This window comes from Panthera leo, chromosome E3, assembly GCF_018350215.1.
Source record: "Panthera leo isolate Ple1 chromosome E3, P.leo_Ple1_pat1.1, whole genome shotgun sequence".
NCBI classification, from domain to species: Eukaryota; Metazoa; Chordata; class Mammalia; order Carnivora; family Felidae; genus Panthera; species Panthera leo.
In genome coordinates, this window is record NC_056694.1 from 38,911,536 (window position 1) to 38,923,083 (window position 11,548).

Sequence of the window (11,548 nt, forward strand, 5' to 3'; positions counted from 1 at the left end):
GTGCCTTAGTCCGTCACCTCTGCCGTCCGGTCCGCCCGAGGCCCCTTGAGGCCAGCCTGTCCCAGCCACACACGTTCCCTGCACAAAGCCAACACTGGCGCTGTTTGCCAGGTGACAGGCCGTGGAGGGCCAGCCCCTGCGGTCTCTCCCACCTGGCACCAGGCACACAGCCCAGCTCTCCGAGGGTCACAGGGAGCTCAGCCTGAGCTTGGGGAAGCCCAGGGGACCACAGGCTCCACGCGGGCCTGGATAAGGTCCTGAGCCGGGTTGTGCACCACGCAGGGACCCCCGGGCCCCAGGGAGCTTCTGTGGGTTTCCAGATGGCAGCTCCCCCATGGGGTGGACACCTTTCTGGCCCAGCTGGGGAGGGCTCTCAGCAAAGCGCCCCACGTCTGAAGTGCAGCTCTAGTCTACGTGCTGGGGAGAGAGACCCAGAAGCGACAGACAAAACCTGTCACTGCCCCGTCTTGTTTGTGTAGGCCGCGGGGCCGAGACAATAAACACAGCGTGTCCGGAAGGCTCCTGCAGAATGGCTCTGGGATTCCCCCAGGAAGAGCCCCCACCGCCCAGCTCCTTCTTCCCCCCTGGTGGCCCTTGTTCCTTCCTTCTGGACGGGGGCCCACAGGGACGGGGAGGGTATATAGGGCCAGGCGGAGTGTCCAGGAGCAAGACTCCGCAGGACCGGGACTGGGCCACAGGACTCTCCCCGCCAGGTAAGGCTGTGTTTGCGCCCCACGACAGGGCCTGACCGGGCCAGACGGGGCCCCTCTCCGAGTCCTTCTCTTCTCTCCAGGAGCCTTGGGACTCACCTTCCAGAAGCCATGCTGCTGAGGCTGACACTCGCCCTCCTGTGGAGCACCTGCTGGGCAACGCGTAAGTCTGGCGGGTGTGCGCCCTCTGGTCCCAGCGGCCACCCTCGCCCGCGCGCTCCGGGAGGCCCCGGGTCTGGGCCCGGCCCTGACCGCAGACTGACTCTAGTGTCAGGACCCTGCCGTGTCCCTGCACGGCGGCACCCGGTCCGGGGCAGGGATAAGCCACATATTAGCGTCTGGGTTTTTCCTCTCCCTGACCCCGTCCCTTCATCCATCTAGAGATGTACGGGAGGGGAGGAGGCCAATACTTCAGCACACCCAGAGACCATGAATATGAAATCACCGGAATCCGGGTGGCCGTAGGTCCCTTGGGCATACTGAAGAGGTGAGTAGGAGCAGGGCCACGGAGCCCTATCACCACGGCCTCGGGACCCTGGGGAGAGGGCTTAGCACCTCTTCCCCTTGTGCCTTCGCTGGGTCTGCACGTACAGTCCTGGGGAGGGCGGCCAGCACCGTAGGGGACAGAGTGTGGGCAGGGCAGGGCAGGGCAGGGGGGAGGAGGCGTGGGGGGTCAGGGACTCACTCTCCCAGGGGAGTGAGGGAGTCACCTGCTTCTCTGACCTGTGACCTGGTCTGCTCAGTATCTGGGGCTCAGAAGGTGCAAGCTGGGCCCGGGGACAGCTCCCCACTGTGAGCAGTGACAGCAGGGGGCACCGCCCGAGTGGCACTGTGTTCCAAGCTCCCCTTACCAACGGTCTCAGGGACTTCCCCCCCCCACCCCCCGAACCACTCCCACTTTGCAGGTGAGGACACAGGCCCAGAGAGGCCGGGTGATGAGCCCAAGATCACAGAGCCCGAAAGCATCAGGGCAGGGGTCTGAGACCGGGACCTCTGTGTCAGGAGCCCAAATCCACGTGCGTGGGGGCACGCACCTGTAGGGACAGGGCTGCTGTCCTTGCCAGGCGATAGAGCACCTGGGGAGTGCTGATTCAGCCTAGGTCTGGCCCTCCAACGCTTCCCTGTCTCCCAGCATCCAGGTGCGATATGGACCCTCCTGGACCACCGTGTCTGGTTGTCCGTCATCCGGAATTCCACAGGAATTCATCCTCTATCCGGGAGAGCGCATCATAGGGATAACTGGCTCCTACAAAATGTATCTCTGGTCCCTGAACCTATACACAGATATAGGGCGCTATGCCACATTCGGGAAGGACAATGGTGTGAACTTTGTCGCCTACCCCGACCAGTTCGGGAAAGTGCTCACAGGAATCTGTGGCCAGTGCAAGCTTTTAGGCATCACGGGCCTCTGCTTTGCATGGGATTATCCTCTAGAGTTCTGGGACACGATCCAGCAAAACAACAGTACCTCACCATATAAATGAGTGTTCCTGGGTCTCAGGGATGGGTCTTGGGTCAACCTGGGTCAATGTGGCTCGTGCTGGGCTGACGGCACTGAGGTAGCTGAGTCTGGACCCCAAATTTCAATCCACGAATAAATAAAGCTTCTGCAAGAATGGTGCCTCCAGGTGTGGTCCTTGGGTCCCGGGGTGTGACCAAAGCTTTCCGAGCTGGTGGGGGGATGAGGCCTCCGGGCCGGGGGTGCGAGGTGAGGACAGAGGTGGTTCTGACATCCCAGGCCCTGGTGATTCTGCCGAGAACGAAGGCCCTACCTGTGCAGCCCTTGGACTTCAAAGATCCTCAGTCTCGGAGGAGTCTGGGCTCCAAGGACGCCCCCCACCCCGTCCCTACCCGAGGGCCATCCAGCTGGCCTCCGATGGCCTCAGGGAAGTCAGTCATTCACTCATTCGGCACACATTGGCCAAGGCCTCATCCATGCTGGGCTCCCCCGGCCACTCAGGGGTAAGAGAAGGAGAGGGGCGCCTGGGTGGCTCAGTCAGTTGAGCGACAGACTTCAGCTCAGGTCATGATCTCACGGTTTGTGAGTTCAAGTCCCTCATCGGGCTCTGTGCTGATAGTTCAGAGCCCGGAGCTGCTTCAGATTCTGTGTCTCCCTCTCTTCCCCTCCCCCACTTACTCTCTCTCTCTCTCACTCAAAAATAAATAAACATTTTTTTTTTTTTTAAAAAAGAGGAGAGACTCGGTGTCTCCAGCTGAAGGGTCCCCTGTGGGGGGACAGAGGCAGAAACAGGTGGTGGCAGTGGTTGTGGCATCTGCGCTTGTGGGGACACATGCAGAACCTCGTGCATAGGCACCTGCCTAGAGGCTGAGCGATGGGGGTGTGCTGGTTCCGGGAAGCCTTCCCGAAGGAGACAACATCTGAGCCCAGAGGCTGAGTGAGGCCCGGCCCTGTAGAGACAAGGGGAGCAGGCGGTCCAGGCTGAGGGACCAGCACGGGCAAGGGCCAGGGCCAGAGACAGCTGAAGACAGTGTTCCCCGTGACCTTGCTATATCGATCACCGTTGTCCAGATATCTTGAAACTGACACCCGTCACCGCTTGAAAATTGTGGCTGTTTTCAGTCTTGCCATTTAATCTATCGGCAGCGAGAGCACGGGTATTGACGAACCCCTCACATTGACGGTACGCGCACATTTTGACGAGCATCGGGGGTGACTTTGCAGGACACTCTTCCGGCTGCGTGGAAAAGCCACGGTGGGGGCGGGGGGCCTTCCCTTCCCACCCCGGCCCCTGCTCCATGCCGCCCAGGGGCGGTCCCGTTGCATAGTTAATTGCTTGCCGGTGGATTTCTAAAAGGGAAATCGGTTTTCAGCAGGAGACTCTTGACCCCTTTCTCGGAGGCCTTTCTTGGGGCCGGCTGCTTCAAGGGGGCGCCTTACCTCCCAGGGCTCCTGGTATGGCAACCAGGACGGTCAGAAACGGGACCGTGTTGGCTTGAAGACGCAGCGCCCAGGTCCACGGCGGTCACCGCCTTGTGACTAGATTCGGGAAGCGAGGGAGCAGGAGGGGGCGGGGGGGGGTTGGGGGGCAGGGGCCGGCTCAGGGGCAGGTGTGCCCACTGATTGCAAAGCCCGGTCCGTGGCCCAGATGGTCCTTATTCGTGAGCAGTTGGCCGGAAGTCCTGCGTGGTTCTCGTGGCGAACACCGCGCGTGCCCTGGGCAGCCGGCACACCCGCGCTGTGGCGATGCCGCACCTGTTCTCAGGACCTCGGGGTCACCACGGTGCGGTCCTCCGGTCCTCGCACAGACACCGCAGAGGGGCCAGAGCTGGGGCGTGGGAGCTGCGCGCGCCCCAGGCCCCCTCCCCTTAGCGACAAGGCCTAAGCGAGTTCGTGTGTGTGTGTGTGTGTGTGTGTGTGTGTGTGTGTGTGTGAGAACCTTTATTTAACGTGCACTCCGGGTTGCTCCTGCCTCGCCTTTTGCCACCAGCATTGGGGTCACCGGGTCTCCGCCGCAGGGGACCCAGGCCCCTCTCAGAACCCAGCAGGCGGCCTCCCTGAGCGGGTCTCCCCCTGGGCGGGGTTGTCGGCTGCCTGCTCAAGGTGGGGGACCCCTGGACCGGTCCCCACTCGAGGCGGGTTCCGCGAGGCAGCAGACCCCGCGTGGGCTGGCAGGTGGCTCCACCCCGTGCGGCCTCGACGGCTCCTCCTTACCACGGGCTGCCTCGGCTGGAGGCCGGAGGGAGGCTGGCTCCCTGGCCCTCTCCCCACACCCGGCCTCCGCGCACCCCTCCCTCCCGGCTCCAAAGGCCCCTCGCCTAGGAAGTCCTTCCCGCCGTCTACCCACTTTCCGCGTTGGACGGGCAGTCGGCTTCATCCCTCGGGAGGGGCCGGTTCTTTCCCCGTGTAACAAACCTCCAGCTGCTGGGGCTTCGCCTGATTGCCCACGTGCACTTCCGTCCCCGGGACAGGTGCTCTGTTCACCTGTCCTCAGACCCCAGCTCAGGCCTGCTCCCTCCGAAAAGATGCAGAGGCCTCTTTGGGATATACCCTCCCCTTCAGTGTCCAGAGGCTCGGGCCCCAGGGGCCGCTCATGTGGGGCTGAGACCCACAGCCGCCTCTGAGTCTCTTCCTGTGGGTCCCAGCAGGCCCACTTAGGGCCCAGCATGTTCTAGGCCATGACCTTCTGCTCTCCTGGCAGAAAAAGACCCTTTAAGTGTTGAGGGAAGCTCCTCCTGGGGCCGCAGCTTCTCCAAGGTCTGCCCAGCTCACTACTACCCCTCTCTGGGCCCCTTCCTCCAGTCTACCTGGACTGAGGCCGAGGCAGCCCCACTGGGACCCTCTGACCTGTCCCCCCTCACCTAATCCCAATGGACCAGAGGTGCGCCCTGGCCCCAGCTGGGCCACTCGTTCTCAGGGCCAGAGATGGGCCAGTCGGGCTCTGCAGGCGGCTGGTGTCGTCATGAGTAGGACTGGGAGCATGTGGCGGCCGTGTCCCCGGAGGGTCTGAACCTCTCGGGTGGGAGAGGGAGACCGGTGACCAGCAGAAAAGAGGCGAGAGGGATGGCCCGATGGTCGTCCGGCCAAGCTCTAGACTGTTCCTTACCTCAGCTGACTCCTGCTCTCGAATCCCAGGACACATCTCAGGGCGGGCTCCCAGATAAAATGCAGGCCACTCAGTTAAATCTGAATTTCAGATAAACAACAAATAACTTTTTACCAAAGTATATATCAAACATTGAGTTTTTAAAAGTATAAGTATGTCCCAGGGGCGCCTGGGCGGCTCAGTCGGTTAAGCGCCCAACTTTGACTCAGGTCACGATCTCACAGTTTGTGAGTTTGAGCCCCATGTCGGGCTCTATGCTAACAGCTTGGAGCCTGGAGCCTGATTCCAATTCTGTGTCTCCCTCTTTCTCCCCCTCCCCTGCTCATGCTCTCTCTGTCTCTCTCAAAAATAAAGATTAAAAAAAAATTTTTTTTAAATAAACGTATAACTATGTCCTAAATATTGTTTTTTTTTTTAAGTATAAGTATATCCCAAACACTGCACGGGGTATACTTATACTAAAAAATTTTTTCATTGTTCATCTCAAATTCAAATTTAACTGGGTGGGGCCACCTGGTGGCTCAGTTTGAGCATCCAACTTTGGCTCAGGTCATGATCTCACGGTTCTTAAGTTCGAGCCCCATGTCAGGCTCTCTGCTGTCAGTGCAGAGCCTGCTTTGGATCCTGTGTCCCCCCCCCCCCGCCCTTCCCCCACTCACAGTCTCTCTCAAAAATATACATTTAAAAGTTTAGGGGCGCCTGGGTGGCTCAGTCGGCTAAGCATCCGACTTCAGCTCAGCTCACGATCTCAACGTTTGTGAGTTCGAGCCCCACATCGGGCTCTGTGCTATCAGAGGAGAGCCTGCTTCAGACCCTCTGTCTCCCTCTCTCTCTGCCCCTTCCCTGCTCGCCCTCTCCCTCTCTCTCAAAAATAAATAAACATTAAAGAAAAAGATAAAAAAATGTAACTGGGTGTCTTTTGCTGGATGTGGCAACCCTAACCCGAGACGCTTCGGGTGCTGCAGGCAGGACCGGAGAGGAGCTTCGAGAAGTCTGGGAACGACAGCGTGGTTTCAGGGAGGCTCTGGGGAGGAGAGGTCAGGCGGGAGGGGTCCTGGAGGTTGGGTAAGGGCGCCTGAGGGGAGCCTTTCCCTCCAGGCTTCAGGGACTCCACGAGAAGACAGCACCAGAACCGTGTCACGGGCTTGCCACCTGTAGGGCCACACAGAAGGGCCTCTGCCTGGCGGGGAGCTCTGACGGGCGGATCCTGAAATTGTTAACACATTTTTTTTTTTTTTTTTTAGACAGAGCGTGAGCAGGGGTGAGGGGCAGAGGGAGAGGGAGAGAGGGAGAATCCCAAGCAGTCTCCATGCTTAGCACAGAGCCCAACGCGGGGCTCGATCCCACACCACCCTGGGAGCATGACCCGAGCCGAAATCAAGTCAGACCCTCGACCGAGTGAGCCACCAGGCGCCCCTTAGAAGTTTTCATCGAGGGGCCCTGCCTTTTCTCGTACGCTGGGCACCCAAGGGATGCAGCGCTTGGAAGAGACTCCATTTCCCGGGGGCCCCTCTCTTCCCCGCTCCGGGTCAGCCTCCAGGCGGGTCATTCGTGCCCCCCTTCCCCTCCGGCCCCGCCTCCCAAGGCCGAGCCGGGTCCCACCAGCCCCCAGCGCCTCCTGTACCCGCTCGGCCCGGTCTGGGCCCCCAGCTCGCCCCCTCAGACCCAGGCGCTGCCCATATGCGCCCACCGCAAGGGGTCCCGAAGCCTCCGCCTCCGGCGGGCTCTCGCAAGAAGCCGGCAACTCTCCGCGTGGGGTGTAGACGCGCCCCGCAGACAGAGTGCTCACTTAGGCCGAGCGGACGTGCAGGGCTGCCTCCGCCGGCGAAACGGCGGGCAGCAGCAACCTGCTCGTAGCCTTTATTTCGCGTTCGCCGGGGCGGGGGAACACCAGAGAATGTTGAAGTGCGGAAGGAAAAGACAAGGAGCCTCCAGACACGGACCGAACGCGCATCCGGCGTTTACCGGAGCGCGTGCAGGGAAGGTGTGCAGTCTCGGGCCTTGGAGGCGACTGCCCTGGGTCTGTTCCCTAAGTGGCTCCCGGGGGGACCGTGGGGCTCTGTTCCCGTAGTCCTGTGGCCTTGAGCCTTGAGCCCAGAGCCTCGACGACCTGTCAGCAATGACCCCACTGTCTTCCCCAGGGCTTGCGGTTACAGTCTCTAAAAGTGACTCCACAGCGGGGCCTCCTGGGAAGAGCACAGGCCACTCAGGTTTCGAGTTCCTGGCCGCAGCCCCCAGACAGGTGCGCCCCGCAGCCCAGGCCGGGCCCGCGGGCCGTGGGGAGAGCCAACGAGGGGTGGCGAGAGATGCCCACCCACCCACCCACCCACCTCAGCTCAGGTCTGGATTTCAGGGTCGTGAGTTCAAGCCCCGCGTTGGGCATGAAGCTTACTTAGAAAAGACAAAACAGTTCTGCTCCCGCTGCCCCATCCGAGGTCTCCTACGAACACCTGCTGTTGGAGCCTTCCCGCGGGCCAGGCCTCATGACATCAAATCTCTGCTTTATTCTTATTTTACAGCTGAAGACACAGGCTTGGACCTGTTTTGCGCGAGGTCACTCAGGGAGTTAGTGGCCAAGGCGGAACTCAATCCCGGGACAAGTCCTGAGCAGCCCCTCGCGGCCGCTTCTGCCCTTTGCCGCCACCCCCCCCTCCCCCTCTCCCCCCACCGAGGAGACGCCAGAGGAGGGATACCCGGCCCTGGCTCCCATCTCCCCCAGCCAGCCTCTGCCCCTTCCCTGACCCAGTTCTCCCAGCCTGAGCCCCGTGCACAGCCAACCAGCCCCATCAGACACGTCCCCTCCACGCCCCCTCCCCACCGCAGGGCCCCGGCGCTCCCTGCTGAGGGAGGTTGCAGGGGTGAGGGGCAGCCTGGAGAGGCCCGGAGAGACTCCCCGCCCGTAGGGCTGTTGTGACGCCAGGGGACGGGGCGGAGGTGGCCTTGGGGCCGACAGAGGGCTAAGTCCTCTCTGGAAAGGTCCCCAGGAGGAGACAAAGGGCTGTTGGTTCCACAGGGTCGAGCCGAGCCAGAGGCTGCGAACTCCTCTGTGGGTTTGGCTGCCCTTCCGGCTTCCTGGAAGGAGAGAAGGAGGGCCAGGAGCAGGTCTGGCTGAGTGCAGGGACTGCAGGGCGGGGTGGGAGGGAGCAGGAGGCCCGACTTCCTTCATCGTTTGGTCCTGCTGAGAGTAAGCGGCGGCTGCCCCATTTTACAGATGAGCAAGCCGGGACCCAGGGAGGGGAAGGGATAGCGCGGGCCTTGCCCGCGGTGGAGCAGGAGTCCGTGTCGGCCAACATAAGCCCCGGCCTAGACAGAGCCCGGAGCCTGCGTCCATAAACGAGGAAGCCAGAAACCCCCCAGCCGGCCTGTCCCCACCGGCCGGAGGTCAGAGTCCTCAGCGAGGGGCCTCGCTCGGTGTTTCCAGGGCCTCGTGTCCATCAAAAGCCTGCGGAGACCCACCCAAGACAACCAGCTGGCCGGAGGGATTTCTCTGTCAGCGCTGTTGACGGGGTCACAGGTTTTCCAGGGTAGGACCAACCCCCTTGGTTTAGAGCAGTGGTTCCCGAGTGGGGTTGGCGGTGCCCCCAGGCGACCTTTGGCGAGTGGGGAGACATGGGGTTGTCACGAGTGGGTGAGCGTTTCGGACATCGAGGGGATGGAGGCCAGGGAACTCGCTAAATATCCTACAATGCAGCACGGCCCTCCCATCCACACACGAACAAAGACCTCTCTGGCCCCAAACTGCAGAAGGCCAAGGTTGAGGACCACGGACAAGTTGCTTGGGTGTGCCCTGTAGCCCTCGGGTCTCCCTCTCACCCCACGGGAGTCGGATGGGGGTCCAGAGTGGGGTCCATCTCCCTGGAGGCCTGTGCCCGGACCCCGCCACGCCTTTGGGCAAGGGGCATTTTCTCTGCGCTCCCGCTCTCTGCCCCCAGCCCCCCGTGTCTCTGGGGCTTTCCAGCGGAGGAGGCGTTCTGCGATGTCGTCCACGATCAGTTCACATGCTGTATGAGGTTGGCAGGTATTTTTACTGTGGTGAAATACACATAAAATTTACGATTGAAGCCGGTTTATTTTGTATCATTTTTTCTTTTTAAGAATATCTAAGTTCGAGAGAGAGAGAAACAGAGAGTGCACATGTGCACAAGTGGGGGAGGGGGCAGAGAGAGGGGGAGAGAGAGACAATCCCCAGGCAGGCTCAGTGTGGAGCCTGGGTGGCTCGTTGGGTTGAGTGTCCGACTTGCCTCAGGCCTTGATCTCAGAATTTGTGAGTTCGAGCCCCGCATCAGGCTCTGTGCTGACCGCTCAGGGCCTAGAACCTGCTGGGGATTCTGTGTCTCCCTCTCTCTCTGCCCCTCCCCCGCTCCGGCTCCGCCTCTCGGAAATGAATCGACGTTAAAAAAAACTTTTTTAAGGTTATTTATTTATTTTGAGGGAGTGAGAGAGCGAGCGAGCATGAGCGGAGGAGGGGCAGAGAGCGACAGAGAGAGAATCCCAAGTAGGCTCCACACTGCCAGGGCAGAGTGGGACCACGCAGGGCTTGAAACCACAAACCCTGAGCTCATGACCTGAGCCGACATCAAGAGTAGGACGCTTAACCGACTGAGCCCCCAGGCTCCCCTGAAATGTTTCTCGTCTCTGTCTCTTTGTCCGAGGACCTTTATGTCACAGCAGCAGGGACATTCGAAACCTCCAACGAGAAAATGAAGGCCTTGGAGAAATCCAGCGCCTATAGAACCAGGGACCAGCCTCACAGCGGTTTGCACTTGTCTGTGGTCTCTGTGCGCCTGCGGGTGACCCCAGGCAGGGCCGCTGGAGCCCCGGGAATGAGGTGTCCGCGAGTCACCGGACCCCCTCCTCACCTGACACACCAAGACACGAGCTCCCGCGCTGCGGGCGGGAATGCAGGCCGGCGCGGCCACTCCGGAAAGCCGTCTTGTCCCTCATGAACTCGGATGCATGCCTCCCGCGTGCGTCCTCCATGCCGCCGCTAGATGGTGACCGAGGGGACTGGAAACTTCTACGTACACTAAGATTCGTGCACGATTGTCCAACTTGTCCACAGCAGCGCTGACACCGCCCCCAAAATGTTCGTCGGCTCGGACCTGGAGAGACAGCACCAAGTGTAAATAAAATGAAATACCGCTCGGCAATGAAAGAGGGACAAACTAGTCAAGTTCAAGTAACACGGATGAACCTCAAAATCCTAACACCGGATGGAAGAAGCCAGACGCAAATGAGTCCATATAGAGGATTTTGTTTGTAGGAAATTAAAACATTTTTTAACGTTGAGTTTTCAGAGGGAGAGAGGAAGATAGAGTGCAAGTCGGGGAGGAGCAGAGACAGAGGGGGACACAGAATCCGAAGCAGGTTCCAGGCTCTGAGCTGTCGGCACACAGCCCGACGCGGGGCTCGAACCCACAGACTGTGAGATCGTGACCTGAGCCGAAGTCGGACGCTCCACTGAACGAGCCACCCAAGCACCCCTCTATTTGCAGCATTTTAAAATGCGTTTAGGCAGGGGCGCCTGGCCGGCTCAGCCAGAGGAGCGTGTGACTCTTAATCTTGGAGTCATGGGTTTGAGACCCACATCGGGTGTAGAGATTTCTAAAAAAATCATGAACCTTACAAAATAAAAATAAAATGCATTTAGGGGTATAAAAGGGTTTACGCTTCATAAAGCAGACACCCAGCTGCAGAAGGTGCCTTTGGGGACACAGAAGCAGGTGTTTGCAGAAGATCCTGCTTGAGCTGAGGACGCAGAGCGTGGGGGGAGGGGCAGGGCAGACGCCTTTCCACACCCTCGCGCACACCTGCTGGTGGTGTTGCTCTCCCATTTTCCGGGTGTCCCCGCGCCCCAAGTGCCCGGCGCCTCAGCACCACGCGGCACGGGGTTCTCCTGCGGGCTGGGAGAGACGCTTGTCCCCGGGAGTCCCTTCCCAGGGACTCCGACGAGTCCAGAGACGAAGGCCGCGCGGGACCGGAGCCCGGGCTCCAGGTGGAAGAAGGGACCGTTTATCCTGTGCTCGGTGCCCGCTTCTCATCGTCGCCAAGCACTCGGGCCTTTGGGCAGAAGTCCAGCTGTCAGCCTTCAGGAACATCTGAGTAAATTGTAACCACTTCCTCATCGGTGTACCGGCTCAGCCCTGGACAGACGTGTGTTGGCCCCGAATTGTTCCTCCTTATACGACACTGAGCTGTGCAGCTCCTGGCCCTGACTCGCCCCTGGGAGGCGTCACTAGTCCCGGGGCCTGCCAGAGGCCCACCAGGTACACG

The 11,548-nt window shown here is 60.5% G+C and overlaps 1 protein-coding gene across 1 annotated transcript; it reads left to right on the forward strand.

Annotated features, from left to right (window-relative positions):
• The first annotated feature begins 340 nt into the window (after window positions 1–340).
• Window positions 341–2,298, forward strand: ZG16B (zymogen granule protein 16B). Its single transcript, XM_042922308.1, has 4 exons — window positions 341–713; window positions 794–873; window positions 1,092–1,197; window positions 1,843–2,298. The coding sequence occupies exons 2-4, from the start codon at window positions 822–824 to the stop codon at window positions 2,192–2,194; spliced, it is 510 nt and encodes a 169-aa protein (XP_042778242.1). The 5' UTR covers window positions 341–713; window positions 794–821; the 3' UTR covers window positions 2,195–2,298.
• Window positions 2,299–11,548: the final 9,250 nt, after the last annotated feature.